The sequence below is a fragment of the Heterocephalus glaber genome, unplaced genomic scaffold (genome assembly GCF_053883595.1).
Source record: "Heterocephalus glaber isolate CG9 unplaced genomic scaffold, H.glaber_assembly_v1.0 deba00001687, whole genome shotgun sequence".
NCBI lineage: Eukaryota > Metazoa > Chordata > Mammalia > Rodentia > Bathyergidae > Heterocephalus > Heterocephalus glaber.
In genome coordinates this window covers 6395121-6418853 of record NW_028258412.1, presented here as the reverse complement: position 1 = coordinate 6418853, position 23733 = coordinate 6395121, and the positions used below count along the sequence as shown (strand labels likewise).

At 36.2% G+C, this 23733-nt stretch overlaps 1 protein-coding gene across 3 annotated transcripts in view; it reads right to left on the bottom strand.

Annotated features, from left to right (window-relative positions):
- The window catches only part of Hormad2 (HORMA domain containing 2), a 96600-nt gene extending 72913 nt beyond the window's left edge, over positions 1–23687 (bottom strand). For 2 of the 3 annotated variants that reach the window (XM_021257191.2, XM_004844064.4), the window contains exons 1-5: positions 23578–23687; positions 15660–15747; positions 5407–5548; positions 1136–1199; positions 303–339 (exon numbers count right to left, since the gene is read on the bottom strand). In XM_021257191.2, the coding sequence (XP_021112850.1) occupies positions 303–339; positions 1136–1199; positions 5407–5548; positions 15660–15710 (294 nt within the window). In that variant the 5' untranslated portion in view covers positions 15711–15747; positions 23578–23687. Of the gene's footprint in view, positions 1–302; positions 340–1135; positions 1200–5406; positions 5549–15659; positions 15748–23552 lie in introns of all 3 variants that reach the window. The other variant, XM_087198147.1, reaches the window with a different exon arrangement.
- Positions 23688–23733: the final 46 nt, after the last annotated feature.

The window sequence follows — 23733 nt, the reverse complement described above, 5'->3', positions numbered from 1 at the left end:
AATGTGCTAAATGCCAGATTCTTGTCTTCCCTATCCCACATCCTGTGGATCTCTTCCAGTGACTTCAGAGGAAATTCTGTGGTCAAGCAGATATGAGTATGTACAAGAAAAAAGTGAGAGTTTCATTTCTAATTAATGTAAAGAGGATATCAATGGAACAACAAAGACATGAAATAAAAGGAAACTGGTTCATGAATGTAAATGCAGCCCTGGTACACCATTAAACACAAAAAGAATCTAAACATTTTTAAGGGGTAAAAGATGAATCTTTGATCCTGGTATAAATTTGAAAACCTTCTTACGTATTTCTTTTCCAAAGCATGAAAGCAACCTTGAATCCTGTCAAAAAATAAATGCTCAATGTCAATTTGGACCACAGATGCAAAGCCAAAAAAATTCCAGTACACAATTAGTTTATATTTTTTGTTTTAAGATATATTAAATTGATAACTTTTCTATTTATCATTTTTAATAGACTCCCAACATTTTTAGTGTATGTATAGAACTTTATAAATAATGAGCAAATTTCAGAGAGGGAATCACTTTTTCCTCCTATAATATTTAGTATACTGACATACATATAACAAATAATCAAAATTTGACTTTTTAAAAACAATTCTGGGGGTTGAACCCAGGGACTTGCATATGCTAGGTAAGTGCTTTACTACTGAGCTATCCTATCCCATTTTCCCAATCTCTCAATCTCTCTCTCTCTCTCTTTCTCATTATTTTTTATTGGATTGTGATAAATTGCCTAGATTGGCCTCAAACTTGTGATCTTTCTGTCTCAGCTTCCTGAGTAGATGGCATTACAGGTGTGCGCACCATGCCTCACTTGACTTTTTTCTTTTGGTACCGGGGATTGAACTCAGATCCTTGCGCTTGCGCAGCAGGCGGCGAAACCACTAAGCTAAATCCCCGGCCCTGACTTTTTTCTTTATATCAGTCCATTTTCTTTTAAAATCAAAACTAAATCAGTATTTTAGAATAATATTAAATAATTGCTACAAATTTCAAGGAAATTGTAAAAAGCGAGGGTGATCTTAAGGAAATGATCTTTCCAAATAAAGTTTTATGAGTAATTTCAGCCATGATAAAAATGTTGTTCAACTTTTGTGGAATTTCAGTTGCTTACCATTTGATAATATGCAGTGACCCAGGACATTTTTTGTCTTCTCGGAGAATTTTTAAACTGAGGTCTACAAAAATAGAAACACTCTATTTTCATCTACAAAATTACTGCTATACTGAAAATATCCATGCTAAACAGGATATTTCTTTTAGTTATTTTATTTATATAATTTACTTAGTTTTATGGCTTATAAAAGCATTTGTAATCTCTGTCTACTTTAAAAATAAATCCCATGTTGATAATTATCTTAGTCTTGAGGCAGAATAGAAGAAATAAAGGTGGTAGAAAGGAGACAATGAAACTAGTTTTAAATCATTTCAAAGTTATCCAAGGTTATCTATACTTTTACCCCTAGGTTTGTGCCTTCCAGGCAGATCACACCCAAATCCCTTAAAGATACTATAAGTTCATAAATTAACCTAGTTGATAAAGAAAAGGGCAATAACTTGATCTAAAGATAAAGAAACAGATGCAAATGGTTCAAAGAATGGCTTTTAGGTAACACATCTTAGTCATTCACCTTGATAAAGGATACTGCCAAGACCTATATATCCCCAGCCTCAGACCAGAAGGTATTTTACTTTTGAGCACCTGTACTAATTTTGTCTCTCAATGTACTGTACTTTGATTCTGCTTAATGAATCTGCCTATACCTCTTACTGACAGGTCCTGAAATAATTTTTCTGCAACAAGAATATGTCAGGGTGAGCTGAGGTTCCCATCTTCCCTTTGAGGGGCCTCCTTGGACTCTGAGCAGTAACAACCCCAATTTTAAAGACAGTTTATCAATCTCCTCTATATACAGTGTAGCACAATGGAGTTCCATGCAAAAATCAATTTGTGTTATTTTGTTTCTTTTCACTTCTAAGCAATCATAAAGTAGAATTCAAGGCTCTTTGACCAATTTAAAATACACACCTCAAACTTTTTTCTCCTTTTTTCCCTCTTTTTTTCCTCCCTCCCAATGAGGGGGATGGGACAGAAAAGAAAAGAAATTTTGTATGGTTTATTCTCAAATATTTATTTCACTTTCATCTGAAATCCAGCTACTTGTCTAAACTTAGGGAACAAAAGCAAGATCATATTAAAAGAGTGTTGGAGCTAGGCCTGGCGACTCATGCCTATAATCCCAGCACTCAGAAGTCTTGGGCAAGAGAATCATGAATTTGAGGTCAACATGGACTTCACAGCAAATTCAAGGCAAGCCTGAACTATATGCAGAGACTTTGTCTCAAAAAAAAAGCAAATTAAAAATCAATGTTTTGCTCAGTGGACCATATATGTGTGGTTCTATTTCTAGATTCTCTGTTTTATTCAAATGATCTATATGTCTTTCCTTACACCAACACTGCCTTGATTACTGTAGCTTTAGAAGAAGTCTTAAAATTAGGTACTAATTCTTCCAGCACTGTTTTTTTTTTTTTTTAACTTTTCTAGGTCCTTTGTACTCCTACATAACTTTTAAATTTCAATATCCAATTCTTCATTTATAGCAAGTATACACAGACCTGAATTTTTATATATACCTTGAGTTTTCTAATCCTGCTAAATTCAAATACAAGTTCTAGGGACTCCTAGAGATTTCTTAGTATTTTCTCTGTAGATGATCATTTCATCTACATATAAAGATTTTGCTTCTACCTTGCCAATCCTATCCTAATTGTGTCATTTTATTGCCAGACTATTTTGGTGGGGCCTAGGTTTCAAAGTTTAATGGACAGATAAAGAGTAAGCATATCTGCCCTTGTTCGCCACCTTAAGGAGAAAGTATTGTATCTTCTCCATTCATATAAGGCATTCTCGCTGCAAGTATGGAGTACATGTCTTTAATCTGTTGAGAAGTTTCTGTTCTACTTCTAGTCTCCTGATAGCCTTCACCATGAACAGCTGTAGAATTTAGTCCAAAACTTTTTCTCCAACTAGTGACAGGATCATATGGCTTTTTCCTTTCCTCTGTTAAAAGGATGACTTTTGAGGGTGAATCTTCCAATGCTGAACCAACACTGCCATCCCTATAACAAAACCACTTTCTACATACTGCCAGATCTGACTTCTAATAGTTTGTTTTGTTAAACAAATTTCCATCTATGTTCATAATTTTTTCTTCTATTATCTTTATCCAGTTTTAGGATTAGTACATTGTTGAGTTCCTCAAATGAGGGGAGAAGTGTTCCTTCTTTTTTCTGCTCTAATTGTTTGATATAATTTATCAGTTAAAATGTATATGAGCCTGGTGTTGTCATATAGGTAGGTTTTCAAGTTAGGAATATGCTTTCTTTAATAGGTGCTATTCAAATTTTATATTTCCTCCAGAGTTAGTTTCATTCATTTGTCTTCCAAGGTACTTCTTAGAAGTTGTCAAATTTATTTCAAGACAGGTTTTTGAAATATGCTTTCTATATCCTTTTAAATTCTGTAAAATCTGTGGTAATGTCTCCTAGATCTTGATATTGTAATTTAAAAATGTATAATTGATATTGTGTAACAGGAAGAAAAGGTCTAAAGGTGCAGGGGAAGTGGGAGGGGTAGGGGAAAGGAAAAGAGGGAAAAGAAAAAATATGAGAAAAGGAAAAAAATGGAAACAAAGTCTTTGCAAATAGGGAAGGGTGGAGGGGGTAAAGGGAGGGCAGGAGAAGGGGGAAAAAATGAGAATCAAGATACTTATGTAATGGTACAAGATCCCAGTGATGAATGTAACTGTATTTTATACCGAAAATGTACCAATAAACTTAATGGGAAAAAATTTTTAAAATTAAAAATAAATAAATAAATAAATGTTTTGGTTTAGATCAGTCCAAAATCAATCACCAATTCATGGATGATTTTGTATGAGTTACTTACATTTTCATATTGCTTTCCTATCTTAAAACTGATATCATCTCTTCTCTATTAAGGAATATGAAAATTATTTCATGTTAGCATAACATTTAGAGATAATCAGAGTGACGTACTATACTTGGAATTCGGTTGCAACCAAAATCGTAGAATGAATTCTGCGATCAGAATCATGGAAAGAATTAAGTTTGTGAATCGAAGTACCACTGTATTTAGAATTTTTGTGATGTGTTTTAAAATACAAACTTGGAGAGAGAGACATATCTTCCATTTTGTCATAAAAAATAAAGCTATAAGGAATGGTTTTATCCCCTTGCTTAGGGTACTGACTGACATATAGTAAGTGCTTTGTTACCCAGAACATGTCTTTTATACTTCTGTGTTCCAAACAAAAAGGAAATATCATGAAATACAGAGGTGAAAAATTAAAATTAGATATAAAAAAATCGCATATTACAAGGAAACTTGTGGCTCTTTATACTTTCCAAATGATATTTGCCATTATAGTGACAAATCAACAAGAGTTACAATGCAGCTATTCAAACAAATAGTAAAATTTTGAAAAAGTGAAGAGTCCCAGGTAAATGTTTTTAATACAAAGGGAAAAAAAAGATCATAAAACAACTTTTAATATAAGGTAGTAAGATGGTACATTTAAGGGTACAAGAAAAAAAGAAATAAAAGTAGAATACCTGGTAGTTGAGAAAAGAACAGAACTGATTAGAATAATACTGCAGTTGTTTAAATATACATACTAACTAACAAATAGGTTTGCCTTTTTTCCTCCAACATATTTACATATTTTAATAGAGAGAAGAGTTTTGTTTTGTTTTTATAAATTTTCTTTCCTTTTGTTTTTTTTTTTTTTGCAGTACCGGGGATCAAACTCAGGACCTTGTGCTTGGTAGGCAATCCCGGTGCCACTGTGCTAAATCCCCGGCCTGAGAGAAAAGTTTTACACCTGGTTCCTTTAAGCTTCTTCAATGCCAAAATATACTTCAAAGAGCAAATTCAGTTGAGGCACAAAATAGTACAAATCTTAAACATTTAAATAGATTTTGTTCTGGTTATTGCTTTTATAGGGATAGTTTAGAATTATTGGTCTTGCCCCTACAGATTTCTTTTCTCATTTGGTAACTAGCCAGAAGTTAATGGTTTCTTTTTTTTTTTTTTTTTTTTTTGGTACTAGGGATTGAACTCGGGACCTGGCACTTGAGAGGTAGGCGGCAGAACCACTGAGCTAAATCCCCAGCCCAGTTTCTATAAGTAAAAATCACTAAACATAGTGAAATTAAAATGGAAAATGGATTAGCACATTGATCTTGAAGAACAGGCCCATTAATTGGAATTAGAATACTCTGCGAGAAATGAAAGATTTACTCCTGTTATATGGAGAAAAGGGCTACAATAGCTAAAGCAACCATTTAATTAACCTTTACCATCCAAATGACGTTCTCCATAAGAGCTCTCTGGAAACAGGCCCCTTAGATATGTTATACATGATATAGAAGTAGCAAAAAGTTTCTTCACCATTATCAATGATTCGTGTTCATTAGTGATTTGGGATGGGAAAACTGTCCCCTGGGAAAAAAAACAAAGGCAAAAAATTAGTATTCTTTAATATATTCATCATATCACAAAGAGGAAGGAAAGATTTTTCAATATTTTGAATTTGATACCTTTACAGGTAATCAAAAGGAAGTGGAGCTTCAAATGCTACATTAAAGTAGATCTTCACAGGCAAGGCAGAGCAGAAAGGCAGAGACAATTGCCCAAATAACTAAAGATTAAAATAATTTATTTCACAATGATCTATGGATTTGAGGCAAAACTGAAGGCTTACTATGATTATATAATCTACTTCCTTCTCATAAACTTCTCAGACTTCACACAATATAGCTTTTACACACCTCCATTCTACATTGTTCTCTCCAGTTACCAAATACGCCCTATCATCACATCTTCTCATTCCTCATTAATGTGTAATTTCTTTTCAGCATTTGACACTGTTGCCTACACAATCTCTTTTTTTCTCTCTCAACTTGTCATAACACTATTGTCTTAATAACTTTACTCATCGCTGGGACAAATACCAATACCCAAAACTTAAAGGAGAGGTTTTGTGGAGGAAAAGTTGCTCATGTCAGGGGGTTGGGATGCAGAAAGTAAAGGTACAAGCTTGGGAAGGAGATATGCCCTTCCAGGTTACACCTCCAGTGACCCACCTCTTCAGAGCAGGGCTCACTTGCCAACACCAAGCCACCTGTAGTGCCCCCATAATATAACTACTGTCCAAAGACTCTGCCTATAAGCACATAAGGCTCTTGGGGGCACATCGAGATATAAACGATAACAACTATTATATTTTACTGTTGTTTTGGTGGTGATGAGGATCAAACCCGAGACCTGAAACATACTAGGCCCCTGAGCTGCACCCCTAGTCCACTATTTTGGTTTCCATTATCCCTACATAGCCTGCCTAGCTGAAGCTCCCATTTTTTCCAGTTGTTCTGCCAGTTAAATGTTGGTTTTCCCCCCAGGATTCTGTCTTCAGTTCTTTCCTTTTCCCACAGTTCTGTGACACCTCACAGAAAAAGCATATACAAGTGGTCAATAAACACATGAAAAAGTGCCTGAATTTCATCAAGGAAATGTACACTAAAATCACAGTGAGAAGCCCAGTATGGTTATAGTTCCTGCACTCAGGAGTCTGAGGCAGGAAGATCACCATGAGTTCCAGACCAGCCTGGGCTACATAGTGAGTTCAAGGCCAGGCCAGCCTGGAATACCCAGCAAGACCCTGTCTCATAAATAAATAAATAAGTAAATAAATAAATAAATAACCGGAGAAGCTGGATGTCATGGCACATGCCTATAACACAGCACTCTGGGCGGGTGAGGCAGGAAGATCGAAAGTTTGAGCCCAGCAGGGGTACCCTAGCAATTTAGTGAGGGCTTGCCTCAAAACAGAAAATAAAGGAAGGGCTGAGGACGTAGCTCAATGTGAAGGCCCTGGGTGCAATCTCCAGTACCACACACAAAAAAATTAATTAAATACAATTTATTTTAAATCACAGTGAGAAAGCACTACTCAACCACCAAAATAGCTAAAAGGAGAAAATACCAAATGTTGACAAGGATGTGAAACAATAAAAACTATTAAACACTGGTTGTAGGAATGAAATGAGTCAACCTCTTTTGAAAATTGCTTGGTAGTGTTTTATAAAGTTAAATACATATATATATACATATATACACATACATATAAACACATTGTATATACATGTATGTGTATATATACATATGTGTGTATACATATATATGTATACACACACATATATATCCTATGTCACATATTCTACTCATAAGTATACATCCAACATTTATGCTTATATATGTTAATTAAATGTTGTTCATTGGTATGTTTATAACAGCGTGATTTCTAATACTGTATTTCCAAAGTGGAAATGACTCAAATGTTAATCAATAGTAGAATAGATAAACAAATTAGGTATACTGCCCCAGTGGAATACTATATGGCAATAAGAATAAATGATCTACTTAATATTGCAATTTATAAAATGTATAACTGATATTGTGTAACAGGAAGAAAAGGCCTAAAAGAGCAAGGGAATTGGGAGGAGTAGGGGAAGGGAAAAAAGGGAAAGGAAAAAATATGAGAAGAGGAAAAAAATGGAAACAAGGTCTTTGCATATAGGGAAGGGTGGAGGGGGTGAAGGGAGGGCAAGGGAAGGGGAAAAAAAATAAGAACCAAGAGACTCGTGTAATGGTACAAGATCCCAATGTTGAATGTAACTGTATTGTATACCTAAAATGTACCAATAAAGTTAATGGGAAATAAAAAGAATAAATGATCTACAACTATACTTAACAGTAAAATGACTGTCACACATAATGCTGAACAAAAAAGCCCAGATATAAATGAATATTAACACATATTATTTTACTCATATAAAATAATATACATGTTAGCAGTCAAGATGGTGATGGCTTTCCGGTGCCTGCTTTGTAAGCACAAGGTCCCAAGTTTGATCCCCGGTACCAAAAAAAAAAAAAAAAGATGGTGATTTCTCTTGGTGGGGGAAGGGGATAATGACCAGAAGGGAACATGAGAGAGAGTATTGGTATAGTTCTGTTTCTTGATCTGGCTTCTGGTTACAAGAATGTATTCAGGTCGGAAAATTTCATTTAGTTGTACACTTATTTGCGTTTTATAAACATACAGTCTTATGAAAAAAAATGTAAGGGTTGGTCAAATAAGTTTGGAAAATGTTGTCTCATGTAGTTCTTTGGGTCAGAAATACTCTTCATTCCATTCCCCAAATACAGAAATCTTAATTCAAGTATGTATTTAATCTCCTTCTATTCCAGGTGCTGTTATAGGTTCAGAGATACCAGAGTAATCATAACAGATAAAAATCCTCTCCCTCAAAGAGCTTACATTTAAGTATCACCTCTAGTTTAACACTTCCCCAGTCTCTTCAATGCAGAAATAATTACTCCCTCTTTTGTTTCACTCTTAGTACCTACTACAAGAATGATACTTATTATCAGGTAGAATAATCCTTAAAGGTAAAATGCTATCTCTTATTAAAATAAATAAGTGTTATTTCACTATACAACTCAGTATTTGGCATACAAAAGGCAATAAATAAATATTTGCTGAATTAAACAAGTATTTCCTGGCTCCCAATGTGTTTTAGCATATTGAGAATGCAAAGAAATCAAAAGATCACCCACATAAAAAATGAATCTAATTAAAGTGTGTGCAAAAAAAAGAAAAGTTTATATCTACCAAGTTTTGTAGATATTTATGATTTGTTTGGTTTTTGTTTTGGTGGTACTGGGGATTGAACCCAGAGCCTTTGTGTTGCATTACATCCTCAGGTCTTCTTTTTTTAAGTTGCTAAATTGCCCAGGCTGGACTTGAACTCACAATGGTCCTACTCAGCCTCTCAAAGTTCTGGGATTACAGGTGTGCACAGCCACACACAGCCTAATATTTTCTCTTTTTTACGTATTTATTTTTAATTGATGCATAGTAGTTGTACATGTTAATCAAGCAAAGTGTGTCCTCTTTTATTCTAGTGTTAGGGGTTGAACCTAGGGCTTCACATATGCCTCAACTACTGAGCTTCCAGACCAAAAGTGTGACATTTCAACACATGAATGCAATGTGCAATGATCAGATCCGGGTAATGTGTATCTCCATCACCTCAGACATTTATCATTTCTTTGTGGTAGGGACATTAAAAAATCCTCACCACTAGTTATTCTGAAATTATAAAATAATTTTTGTCAACTATAGTCATCCTATGTGCCATAGAACAATTAGAAGTTATTCCTCCTATCCACTTCAACCCTGTACCCATCAGCCATCCTTTCTCTATCCTTCCCTTCTTTATACCCTTCCCAGAATATTTGATTTGTTAAGAGGAAAAAAAGCAAATTTCTCAGAAAAGTGAATAGAATGACTTTATTTTGTAAAGCAAATCAACTGATAAATTGATTTTTAGGTAAACAGTTAATCTTCACTGTTACTAGATTCTGTATTTGTGAATTTGCTTTCTCACTAAAATTTATTTGTAATCCCAAAATCAACACACTTGTGTTTTTGCAATCACTCATAGATATGTATAGAGAAGTAACACATTTGAGTCACCTGAAACACAAGTTCCCATGCTTACAGCATGACAGCTGAAAGACGTGTGACAAGGAAGAGGAATGTCATTGTTTCAACTATTGTACTGTAACATGTGTCCTTTTCTTAGTTTATTCAGTGCTCAATTTTTTTATACTTGCGCTTCTTTTGTGCTTCTGCTATTTAAAATGGCACTCAGTATAGTGATGAAATGCTGGTTAGTGTTCCTAAGTTCAAGAAGATTGTCCAGCACCTGCCTCACAAACGCAAGTTCCCGAGTTCAATCCCCAGTACGCCCCCCCAAAAAAGAAGATTGTGATATATTTGAAAGAAAATACATGTTAGATAGCTTTCATTTAGGCATGAGTTATAGTGCTGTTGGCTTTTAGTCTAATGTTACTTAAACAAAAGTATTTATTAAGTAAGGTATATGTAAACAGAAGCAGACACAAAACAAATTATGTAATAATAGGTTGGCAAAATTGTTGTGAGGAGAGGCTCATGGGAGCCTAACCCTATATTTCCTTCTAAGAGAAGCAGTTCAGTATTCAATAATTCAGTGTTCATGGCAACTTTATATCCATAAACACATACACAGTAGTCATGTTCTATGAGCAAGGAAAAAAAGACATAAAGAGAAGCATTGGACATTCTTAAAACTAGTCACCTCAGATGGTGGCTTGAGGGTAAAAAAGATATAATAAAGACAGTGTGATGGAGTGGTTAAGAGCATGGACTTGGGCCAAGGATTTAGCTCAGTGGTTCTGGCGCCTGCCTCGCAAGCGCAAGGTCCCGAGTTCGATCCCCGGTACCAAAAAAAAAAAAAGCATGGACTCTACAACCAAATGGCCAGGTTCAAATTCTTAATCTTGAGCAGGAGTCAGCAAGCTTTTCCAGTAAAGGGCAAGGTAGTAAATATTTTAGGTTTTACAGTTAATTCTGCCATTGTAGCATGAGAGAAGCCATAGATATTCTGTAACTGAATGTATATGCAGCTAATATGTATATGCTCCAATAAAATTATTTATAATAACTGGTAGCAAGCCCCTGATCTTGCATAAATTATTTAACCTCTCTGCATCTAAATTCCTTCAGCTGCAAAATATGGGTAATAGTGATATTTACTTTATTGAACTGTTTTAGGATTAAATGAATTAATGTTTATAAAGTGCTTAGAACAGTGCCTGGTTCAACAGTTTATTTTTTACATGTGGTTTCTCTTGTTATAAGCACATATTATTTTGGTAATTTATAAAACATCAAATAAAGAAAATAAAATAGAGAATATCTGTACCCTCATGGAATTTACAATCCAGTTAGAAAGAAAAGATCTGGACATAAAGGAAGAATTAGCACACAAGATAGAAGAGACTGTGTACCCAAAGAGTGAAACAAGAAGGAACAAGATAATGTTTGCTACCTGAGGCCAGTACTGAATAGGATGGCTTGTGGGGAGAGTGAGACTTACCTGGGCTCTGAAGAAAAGGTAGGATTCAGACAAATGGCAAGGAGGAATGTCATTAGTACAGGCAAGAGGGCAAGAATGCTGTGACATATCTGAGGCACAAAGATTAGACCATTATGGGTGAAGCTGAGAGCTCAAGCAGAGCACAGTGGGAGAGAAGATAAGAAGTAGGTTAGAAGCCAGATAAAATAAATCTAGCATGCCATGTTAAAGAAATTGTATGTAATCTGTAAAGCAATAGGAAACCCCTAAAACTTGGATAATGAAGATTTTCTTCTACAATTAAATACTTGAGTTAAAAAAAAAACTCCAGCCAGGCACAGTGGCACATGACTATAATGCAGCTTAGTCAAAAGGCTGAGTCAGGAAGCTCAGATGGGAGAATTGCCAAGTTTGAGGTTAGCCTGGGCCACTTAATGAGACCCCGTCTCAAAATTAGAAAAACAAAAAGGTCTGAGAGTGTAGTTTAGCACCCTTGAGTTCAATCAAAAAGAAAGAGAGAAAGAGAGAAAAAGAAAGAAAGAGAGAAAGAGAAAGAAAGAGAGAGGGGCTGGGCATTTAGTTCCAGTGGCACCAGCGCCCACTTTGAAAGCGCAAGTTCCTGAGTTCCATCCCTGGTACCAAAAAAAAAAAAAAAAAGAAAAGAAAAAGAAAGAAAGAGGGAAGTAGGTTTGTACAGTATTTTAAAATTGGAAGGACTTTAGAACTTATCTAAAACAATAAATTCATATCACAAGTACCAAAAAGAAAAGTAAATGATTTGGCAGATCACAGAGACAGCAAGTGACATGGATCTTTTATTATACTACACAGTTCAACTGCTGAAGTTTTAATAATTCTGCTATTTAGAGGCAAGTACTAATCACAAATATGTCTTTAAATGAAAAACAACTTCCAAAAAGCTCTTCTATTTCTATAAATCTAGTTCTAGAATGTCTTTTGGACATTCTGGGCATGATTGTGCTATATATGAATGCCTCTTCTTTGGTACACTATATAGTGGCAATGAATTATCACTTTAACCTTTTGTCAAATCTTATACTCAGTTGTCAAAAGGGTATATAATAATATTACTACTCTTGCACATATGATGTATTGGGGTGTGTGCATGTAAATTTTGGGGGAAAAAAGTTGCTTTTTGACCTGGGCATGGTGGCTCAATTATAATCTCAGCACTTAGGAGGCTGAGGAAAGAGGATCAGCACAAATTGAAGGCCAGTCTGGAATACATAGCAAGACCTGTCTCAAAAAAAAAAATGCTGGCCGAGGATTTAGCTCAGTGGTTCCGGCGCCTGCCTCACAAGCGCAAGGTCCCGAGTTCAATCCCTGGTACCAAAAAAAAAAAAAAAAAAAAATGCTATAAATCCTAAGGAATTAATGTTATTTTGGGTAATTGGGAAATGCTGGCATGGTATGCATGTAGTTACTTATTGAAAACATTTCAAAACATAGAGGCAATACTTGAATAACCCATTTATAAAGCTAACTTGAAAGTATAAAGACATTTACTTTAAATATAATATCCAAATGGCCATTTATAGTAATGAAATTAGGAACGGCCTCTACAGTTTTGTTTCTCTAGGGATATTTTTCCTCAGCTCAGCTAGTCTACCATGTTAAGGGTTATTATTGATGTTTTACAAATGAACATGAAAATACCATAGCTAGAAAATAAAAAGCAGTATTATAAAATTATTTCAATATTATATTGTGCTAGTGCCTTAGTGATGTTTAACAGTTTAGCTGTCAAGTTACATGACCTTGGGCAAGTTATTTTACTTCTCTGAGCTTTGGTCTCTTCCTTATTGCAAGGTTTAATTGGCATAATAATATAAAGCCCTTGGAACAATGCCTGGAACAAAGTTAAGTGCTGAATAAATGTTGGCTTCCATAATTACTATTAGTGTTTTTTGTACTAAATAACAAAATCACACAGTCACTTAAAATTTACTGGGAAAGGTAGGTCATATAGTCCAAACAACAAAGATTTGGTTACATCAAAGGTTAGTTTGTTAATTTACAATGAGAAAAATAACTGCTAAGCTGATTGCAATTCATATACCCACCTCATCATTTTCTCCCAGTAAGAAAGCACACTTAGGAAAACAAATGAGATCAAGAGTCTGCTTTGTGAGTACAGTGTACTAAAATCAATCCAGAAAGATGACTGCTTTCTCCCTGCCCTATTTCTCCTTCAACTTCAATCTTTTCTATCTGGTGTAATTTAATACTCCCAAAACAATTATTTTACTTACTGTTCTGACCAAACCCTCCGACTTTCCATTAACTATAGAATAAAGCATAAATTCCTTAGCTTAGCTTTTAAGGTTCACAATAATCTGTTCCCAAAGTTCTTATCCACTTTTATTTCCTTCTTTCCAACATGATGAGCTCTCCGCTCTAGTAAGAAAGGGTTCTTTGTTATTCTCTGAACTACTCCATGCTGGTTTCTTATTCTGAGCCAAGGCATAGGCTAGGTTGCCCTCATGAAATTCTCTCTCCTCTGTCTAGAATTTGCCTTGTGGGTAAAGGAGAGAATGTCATCATTTTTTGCCCCTTCATCATTCAAAGTCCAGCTTGAGTCCACCTTCTTCATGAGAAATATACAAACCATTGCAGTCTATACTAAATCTCTAAATTTCTACAATTTGAGTTGTCATAGTCTTTTTCACATATATGTAAATATAGGTATAGTGATTTAACTCCTATAAATCTTATTTCCCTAACTACATTATAAACTTCTGGAAGATGAAAGTCTTTTTAAATATCATCACAGAATATAACAATATTACATACATATTATATAATATTGTATCTCAATGAATAAACAAAATGATGAATTAATGTCCCAGGACAAGCTAAACTTGCCTGGGTGAATACAACAAGGTTGCCTGGCCCTGGAATGCTCCCTGTTATGGTTTACATTTTAAATGTCCTCCAAAGGCCATGTATTAAAGGCTTGCTCACCATGGCACTAATGGGAGGTGTTGCAACTTTTAGAAGGTGGAGTCTACTAGAAGGAAGTAAGGTCACTTGGGGAGTGCTATTAAAAGGGGATATTGGGACACTGCCCCCTCCCCTCTCTCTCTCTTCCTGCTTCCCAGTGGCAATGAAGTGATCATCTTTGCACTACTACACATTCCCTGTGTTATGGGTTATATTTAGATGTCCCCTCAAGGCCTCATGTGCTCATATGTGGGGCTTTTCAAAGGTGACTGGGTTATGGGATAGCAAAGCTGACTTGCTATTAGGAGGTGGGGTCTGGTTGGAAGAGGTGAGTCACTATGAGCATGACTTGGGAGGATATATCTCCTCTTCCTGACTCCTCACTTAAACACTCTGCTTCCCCGTCACCATGAGATGAGCAGCTTTCCTCTTTGGAGGCCCTTCCAACCATGCCACTTTCGCCTGGAGCCAATGGACCATGGGCTGAAACTTCTAAAACTCTGAGCCAAAATAAACCTTTTCTCCTTTAAGTTGGGAGTGTTGAGTATTGTGTCTCAGCAAGGAGAAAAGTGACTAAGACACCCTGACATGATGCTCTGTTCTGCCATAGGCCCCAATACAATGGCACCAACCAACTCTGGACTAAAACCTCTGAAACTATGAGCCGAAATAAATTCTTCATCCTTTTAAGTTGATTATCTCAAGAATTTTGTGGGCGGGGATTTAGCTCAGTGTTGCCAGTGCCTGCCTGGCAAGCACAAGGTCCTGAGTTCGATCCCTGTATCAAAAAAAGAATTTTGTCACAGCCACAGAATGCTGACTAACATTTCCCCAGGCTCCGAGCACCCAAGTTTCTCTCAGTTCTTTCCCCTTGTGCTAGTTACTTTTCTCATTGCTGAGACAAAATACCCAACACCCACACGTTAAGGGAGGAAAGATTTATTTAGCTCAGTTTATAGAGATTTTAGCCATATTCAGCTGGCTCCAAGGGAAGGTGGCAGGGCAGACCAGCACTACAGAGGAGAAATAATTCATGGTGGGCAGAAGGTAGCAAAGCAAGCAGCTTTTTTCTGCACCTTTTATATCCTATCTAGGCTACCGGGATTAGGGCAGTGCCAAACCAATCAGTGGACTGATGTAATAATTACCCACCCTCAATCCTAGCACCCTTAATCCCAGCACTGTACCATGAGTCAGTCACACACTCTACATCCAGCTACCTCTGAAAAAGCCCCACTTATGACTACTGAGGCTTTGAGGGGACATCTAAACCCAAGCCATAACACCCCTTTAGTTCTTGTAATTACATCACCATGTACAACACAAGTTTTCTAATTGCTTCAGAAACTAAAGCTATAACAGAGAACCATTCTCTTTGCCTTTTTGTTTCTGATTTCTTTTACTCTAGAAGGTCTAAATATATAGACATGAAACAAATAACTTTTTATCTTAATTTTCTGAATAGCTACTCCATTAAGCAGTTAAAATGTAGAAACATACTCTCCAAGAATATTATGTGCCCAATTAACTGATAAGACTACTGCTAAAAAAATTAAAGTCATGATTCTGAAGTAACTCATTAAATGGTCATTGATTTTCTTTTAATTCTTAACAAATACCTTAGATGCCTTTTCTTTTCTGATGGAGCGAGACAGCTGAAAAGTTGACATTGTAGAAATAGTTCAGGATTCTTTCAACAAATATAATCTGTTAAAAAAAAATTAGAGATCATGCCTAACATAGTACTTCCTATCTTGCTCTGCCCCAAAGTGAAACTAAAAACTTCTAAACACAAACAAGAAACTAAAATAAAAGACAATTACGTATGACTTGTTCCCCAGAGTGTTCAATTTAGAGAAAAATTTACCAAGTTCAATTTTGAAGACACAAAGGAAAAATGAACCCTGAAATAGTCCTATCAGGCCCTATCTAAACTATAAAATGAGTTTGAGTTGGAAAAATCCTTGATGTGAATTTTCCAAAAGAGAACAATGTAAACTGACTGTATGTTTTGGTAAATAAGTTTAATAATATTTTAATTTCCACTACCAATTTTCTATGTATCTGGCATAAGGTCTCTGGATTAATTTTTTCAACCACCCAATGAAAACTGTAAGATCATTTGCTCATTCATAAATATGTTAGGAAGAGAAAAATAAAGTATAAGTCACCTGAAGACTCAACAATATATCTTACTCATCTTTGTTATTCCCCCAGAGCGTAACAGTGCTCTGGATATAGCAAGAACTCAAAAACATTTCCAGAATTAAATTCAGGTGTAAATTATTCGCAAATTCAAAAACTCAAAAGTTAGTGTACAGTTGGGCCAAGGATTTAGCTCAGTGGTTCCAGCACCTGCCTCACAAGCTTGAGGTCCCGAATTCGATCTCCGGTACCAAAAAAAAGAAACACACAAGAAACAGGGTTCTTTAAGGGGCTGGGAATTTAGCTCAGTGGTTCCGCCGCCTGCCTTGCAAGTGCAAGGACCCGAGTTCGATCCCCAGTACCCCCAAAAACAAAACCAAAAAAAGTTAGCATACTCATTAGGATGGCCACTCCAAAAAATGCAAAAGAATAAGTGTTAAAGAAGATGTGGAGAAATTAAAACCCTTATCCACTGCTGGAAAAAATATAAAATAATCCAGCCATTGTGGAAAACAGTATGACATTTCTTCATAAAGCTAAACAAAATTATCATGGTACCTAGCAATTCCAATTCTAGGTATAGAGCCAAAAAAAAAAAATTGAAAGCAGAAACTCAGATACTTGTACACTAATGTTTATCGCAGCATTATTCACAATAACCAAAAGATGCAAGCAACCCAAATGTCTGTCAACAGATGAATGGATAAACAGCTGGGTATGGTGGTAGTAGTCACAGCTACTGGGGAGGTTGAGGCAAGAGAATCACTTGAGCCTAGAAGTTCAAGGACAGCCTGGGTCTCAAAAAAAAAAGTGGATGAATGAGTAAACAAAATGTGGTATGTACAAGGGAATATTATCCAATTTTTAGAATGAGTTTTTGATAGATATTACAATGGAAATGAACCTTGAAAACATTGTGCTAAATGAGAAGGCCAAACATAAAAGGATAAATGTTGCAGGATTTCACATATGAAGTACCTACAGTAGGTAAATTCATAGAGATAGGAAATAGCATAAAGGTTGTCAGAGGATAAAAGAGTGGAAAGAATGGGGAATTTAATGGGTGCAGTTTCCATTTGAAATGATGAAAACATTTTGAAAGATGTATAATGGTGATTGTTGCACAACACTGTGAATGTGCTTGAAAACACTAAATTAAATTGTACACTTGAGAATGGCTAAAGTGATGAGTTTTATGTTGCATATAGTTTGCCACAGTTAAAAATGTAATAGCCAGGTGTGATGGTGCACATAATCCCACCACTCAGGAGGCTGAGGCAGAAGGATCATCATGAGTTCAAAGCTAGCCTGGGCTACACAGTGAGTTCAAGTCTATTCTGAACTACATAGTGAGACCTTGTCTCAAATAAAAAAAAACAGGGCCGGGGATTTAGCTCAGTAGTTTCACAGCCTTCTGCGCAAGCACAAGGACCCAAGTTCGATTCCTGGTACCAAAAAAAAAAAAAAAAACAAAGAAAGAAAGAAAGAAAGGCAGGCAGGAAGTTTCCCTTTTCTTTTTAAAGGAATTAATTTAATTTCAGTTGGGGTTTCTTTTCAAGGTTTTATGGAATTCTCACCAAAATACTTGTAAAAGAACCTATTTAAAGAAATTCCATTCTTAATGGAATTTGTGGGATAGCCTGTGACCCATTCTGTTAACTATTGATGCAAGTTTCTGGAAGATTTTTGCCAATAAAAGAGGGTAAAATTACTTGAGGACACTGCCACTAGGTGGTGATGGAGATTATAAACAAGTACTATTTAATTTCTCTCAAATTACTTCTTCAGAGCAGCAGTAGGGGACACTCTATTATGATATTTTATATGAGAGTGAAAACTACTTAATTGCCCTTTAGTCCTTAAAAATGCCAAAGTATCTTTTTTGACTTCAGAGTATAACCTTCAAATCTGATTCAACAGCTCTGTTGCCTCCTTTAAATTTCAAGAATAAAATGAGGAAGAGGGGAAAAGTAGCTATAAGTTCAAGCTCTAGTTCTAGACCATTAAACCATGACCTCCTACTGGGGTAGTTATTACTTTTAGAGACAATAAATAGGGAAATAATGATTTTTAAATAGCTTTCTATGTTAGTGGGGTTTTATTGTTGTTGTTATTTCTCTATGATCATAAGCTATCTTGATTGCATATCTAGAGAATCAAGCCCTAAAAATAGCATTAGTCAGAACAAAATGCATTACTACACCTATATTTTTAGAATGCATGGATGGCCTGGATTAAATTGATATTTTCACTGAAAGCTCTGAGACATCCAAGGCATTTGCTTTTGAGAAAGGATTTGAGGTAGGCTCTATTAGCATTTGGTAAATCCTCTAGGAATTAGTATTTGTAAGATAAGTAAAATTACATTTTATGCACACAAATGTATTCAGAGAAAAATAATCACAATATAAGCTAGTAGAAAGAGGTTTTGGAATTAAGGTAACTGAGTTCAAATTCTGACACCACTACCTAGCAGTTGTATGACTTTGACCAAATTGCTTATTTTCTCTGGGACTTAGTCTTCTTTTGGCAAAATGAAGACAATAGATCCAGATTTGAATCATTTTTCAGGGCTTGTTCAGTGTTTATCCAAGCATGTGTTTATCTGGAGAAGTAACATAGCATAGTAGTCAAGCATGTGAACTCTTCTGAACCCTAGGATCACATGACAGTCTGCAGCTGACTTGTCACATGACCTTGTGCAAGTTTCCCTATTTATAAAATAGAGGTAATAATTATATCTACCTCCTAGAGTTATTTCAAGGATTAAATGGGTCATATTTGTAAAGTACTTGGAACATTTTCTAATACACATTTCGTTATATATAATAAAGCATGTTTGCTTTTTAAAACTCTTATATTAGCTGAATGTGGTGCTGCACACCTGTAATTCTAGAACTTTGGGAGGCTGAGGCAGGAGGACTGCAAGTTTGAGCCCAGCCTAGACAATTTAGCAACTTAGTGAGACACTGTGTCAAAATTTAAAAGAAAAAAATAAGACTGGGGATGTAGCTCAATGAAAAAACCTGGGTTCAATTCCCAGTACCACACAAACAAATAAATGAAAATAAAAATTTTATATTAATGTTCAATCTCCTGATTTCTCCCAGTTGCTCCTTCTCACACTCCTCTTTAGACTTCTTTTCCTCTGTCATTTTTTGCCCCTGCCATTTTGGTGTTATTCAAGATTTTGTCCTAGGGGCTCTTCTTTTCATTTGTTTAAACACACTTCCTGAATGAAAAAATACACTCCCACTGTTTCAATTATTATTTCTGGTCTAGTGATATCTATCATCTATCTATCTGTCTATCTATCTCTCTATCTATCTATCATCTATCTATCATCTATCTTGCCAGGCCAGGTTACTCTTGGGAGTTGCTGATACATACCTTCTAACCAGTTAGACAGATCTAGTTTGATGTTCCCAGTACATGTAAATGTAATGATTTCCCCCCAAAATATCCATTTCTCTTTACTAAATAATTTTTTTTTTGTACCGGGGATCAAACTCGGGCCCTTGCACTTGTGAGGCAGGTGGCGGAACCACTGAGCTAAATCCCCGGCCCTCTCTTTACTAAATAAGTGAATGACATCATCAAACACCTAATTGTTCAAGCCCAAGACATATCAACACTGACTTCTTCTTTATTTCCCTGTCCAATCATCTTAATATTTCTCGATTTTATGTCCACTTCTTACTTTATCCACACTGTTATCTCTACTTAAGATTACACCAGCCAGCCACATCTTTTGCCTGGACTACTGCAACCACCATTCTGTCTGTCACTGGTCTTACCCTTCTCTATTTGTTCTTTGTGTTGCAGCCAGAGCTTTCTTTTTAAATTGCAAACTTAATTATGTATTATTCCCCAGACCAAAATACTTCAATGACTCCCCACTGCCCTCAGAAAAAAATCCAGATTCCTTACCATGGCTTCAAGAGTTGGCTCATGGCTCCCTAGCCTCATCATTTTCCTTTGAAATTTTATGCACTAGGTATTCTTATCTAGTCTAATTACCCCAAAGGACTATATCCTCCCTGGCTTTCAGATTTTGGCAATATTCCCTCTGTCTGAATCACCCTCTTTTTTCTTTTTTTTTTTTGGTACCAGGGATTGAACTTGGGACCTTGTGCTTGCAAGGCAGGTGGCACACGAATCACCCTCTTTTATTCTTTATTCCTATTCATCTCCTGGACATGGCTTCATATGATTTTCTCAAGGAATGATTTCCCAATTCCCACTATCACCACTACCAAGTTCAAATTACATGCCCATTGCAATACATACTGTATCAAAGTTGCCTTTATGTGTCCATCCACACATTATGAGCTAACCTGAAGGCAAAAGTGTATCTAGCTAGCTTATTCTTCATTTTTAAAAAGTTTCTTTAAGGTGCAATTCAGAAGGTTTTAGTATATTCACAAAGTTATATAACTATTGCCACTCTCTAATTCCAGAACATTTTTATCACCCCTAAAAAACAAAACAAAACAAAAAACCTAAGCCCATTAGCATTCACTCCCATTCTTTCTTTCCCTCAACCCTTGGCAACCACTAATCTACTTTTCATCTCTATAGATTTGCTTATTTTGGATGCTTATAGAAATTGAATAATATATGACTTTTTATTTCTTGTTTAGCTCATTCTTGAATCCTCAGCATCATCACAGTACTGGAATAAACTAGGTGCTGAATAACTATTTGCTGAATTAATAGAGAAGCACTATAGAAACAAAGAGGAATTAAGGGTCTAGAAAAAAAATCACAAAATTTTAGAGGAAAGAGGGATTTTAAATGTCATCTAATTCAAATATCTAATGTCTCAGATGAGGAAATAAAAGTCCAGAGAAAGCACTGACTTACCTAAGGTTAATCAGCCATTTAGCAGCAGAACTGAGACTTAAAAATGCAAGCAGTTTAACTCACAATGCAACAGTTTTTCTAAAACTCCAAAATAACACTCTCTTTTGATTCATCTAACATGATGCACTACAAGTGCCTCTCTAGTTGTTGGGCTAACTTGTTTGCTTGTTCCTGCCATGGTAGGATCTCTTTCTGGTGTTCTAGACTGAGTTTGCTTTAAGAAGGCAAAAAGACTCAAATCGTTTTTCAAAACAACAAGGCTCATTTCAACCTCTAATTATTCTGTTGCTACTGTTGTTTTTCCCTTTGAGCAAGTGTTTTGAGGAGGTCTCCTATTCAAATACAAAGCCTGCTTAATTTTGAAAGCTCACCAGCAGACAGCCCTAGGAGATATGACTCCAGAGATCATGCAGTCTCAGAGAATAGCTTTGATGTGGTTTTTTTCCTATCAGCTTGTTCTGATTCAAAATCTAAAACCTAGAAGAGCTTTCATAACTATGGATTTTAAGAATAGAACTCTAACTTTCAAATATTTTTTGCTTATTTACTTGCACATTGAATCCAAACACCTGAAACTTGAGAGGGCATCAATATCACTCTTATGTTTGATGTGTCCTCTCTGAGACACTGTGGCAAGGATTATGATCTTCCTGAAAAGAGGAAAGATTTCCATCTTCTTTCTGAAAAAAAAAATTCACTCCAGGCTTACCTCTTGACTTACATCTCAAATGTTTTGTTTTAAATGGTGGCATAACTACTTTTTTTAAACCCTGTCTATGTATGAATCCAAGATTTAGATAAAGATTAACTGGATGGTGTTTTCTTAAGACCTAAACCACCTTTTCTACCTTGGGGGGGGGGGGTGCCAAGTGAAGCAAGAGCCAGAGTCTATGTTTGCTCAAAGATAATAGTTTTTTACTTACTATTGCTCTCTGCCCATCTTCCCAATCTTCCAAAACCATATTTTTACAAGAAAATTCCATTCCTGTAAGTGAACAATATCCAATAGCTGGATTCTGAAATGCAACTAGATGACCTTCCTTACATAGGTATAATAGGAAAGGAGACTGCTCAGACAGTGTATATCAGCATACGTGGGTTCAAAAGATTCAGAAAGCTGGAAGGGACCAGAGATATCCTCTACCTCTAATCCAACCCTTTCATTTAAAAAAAAGAAAAAGAAAAGAAAGAAAAGCCAATTCAGGGGAAGAAGAATAGTCTTTTCAACAAGTACTGCTGGAACAAGAGAGAGGGGAGAGGGGAAAGGAGGGAGAGATAAAGAAAAAGAAAGAAAATAGTCTCAACCTACATGTCAGGCCGTATAAATATTAATTCATAATGGATCACTGATTTAAATGTAAAACACAGAACTATAAAGGAAAGTGAAGCTTAGAAAGGAATTTCATTTGCCAAAGTTGCCCTGTTACTTAGACCTTTCACAGAGCTTGCTTCAATAAATTATTATTCACTGCTTTAACAAATTCCATTTGGCACTGATAATTCCACTACTCTGTGCTCACTCAGGGTAAGTGGTTTCCACTCTATTAATTGGTATTTATTCATGGTCTTTTGATTTTTAAATGTCTTTTTCATGCTAATTCAATGATTCATTCATTCAACATTTATCAGGCAACTACAGTGTGCCAGGCATTGTGCAGGATTATAAAATGTAAAATATGGTTCCCATCTCAAGAGATTTATGGTCCAATGGAGAAGAAATTAGATTATCATCCCAATGAGATTTAAAACCCACGTAGGGGCAAGAATCATGCTTTTACTTCATTTTCACCAAGTGAGCAAAAGATGTATGGCACAGCCCATCCAATGCTTGAACACATTATGCTGATTGGCTAATCTTGAGTTTCAAGACACTCCCTGCCCTGTAATATTTGGAAAACTAAAGTCCACAGAGATTAAATGGCAAATCCTTAACAAGGTAAAAGAGGAGCCCACGTCATCCTATGGGGACTCGTGGCCGCCTCTCTCATCTCTCGGTCTGCACCAGGAATTGATTATGGCAGAACATGTCAATGACTGGAGACAGGTAATATAAACCCCAAAAGCTCCACATACAACTCTTTCCAGCCCACAGACGTCAGCCTGATAAACCCCTTGGCAGCTAATCATGGCTGCTGCTATCTCACCAAGATTAATTCCTCCATTTTCTCCCCCTCCCCTTTTTTTCCAGTACTGGAGATCGAACTCATGGCCTTGAGCTTGCGAGGCAGGTGCGGTGCCACTGAGCTAAATCCCCGGCCCTCCATTTTATCAAAACTGAGTCTTAAAGCTACCTAGTTTTTGTTCTATTTTGTTGATTGGTTGGTTGGGTGGGTGGGAGGTGTGTGTAAAATTTGGGGAGAAAGGAGTACGTATCCAGAGTCCCGCCCGGTCTTCCTCAGCCTCGGAGTTTTCCCTTCTCCTCAAAATATTTTTGACCCCCACAAAAATACAAATAAAACCAAAAGTATCAGGTGAAAAGAAAAGAAAAAAAAACTTTTAACCTGAAGACCAAAGAACGAACAACACCTCAAGCGCTCTTTCCTCCAGAGATCTCGCATCTGGACAGAGCTCACCTCCGCTGGTCGACCCCTTGCTCTCGCCCGGACTCAACGGATTTTTCCAGCACCAGCAGCCCACCCCTTCGGACTCATGAATAATCAATGAGGCTTCCCTGGGCGGGGC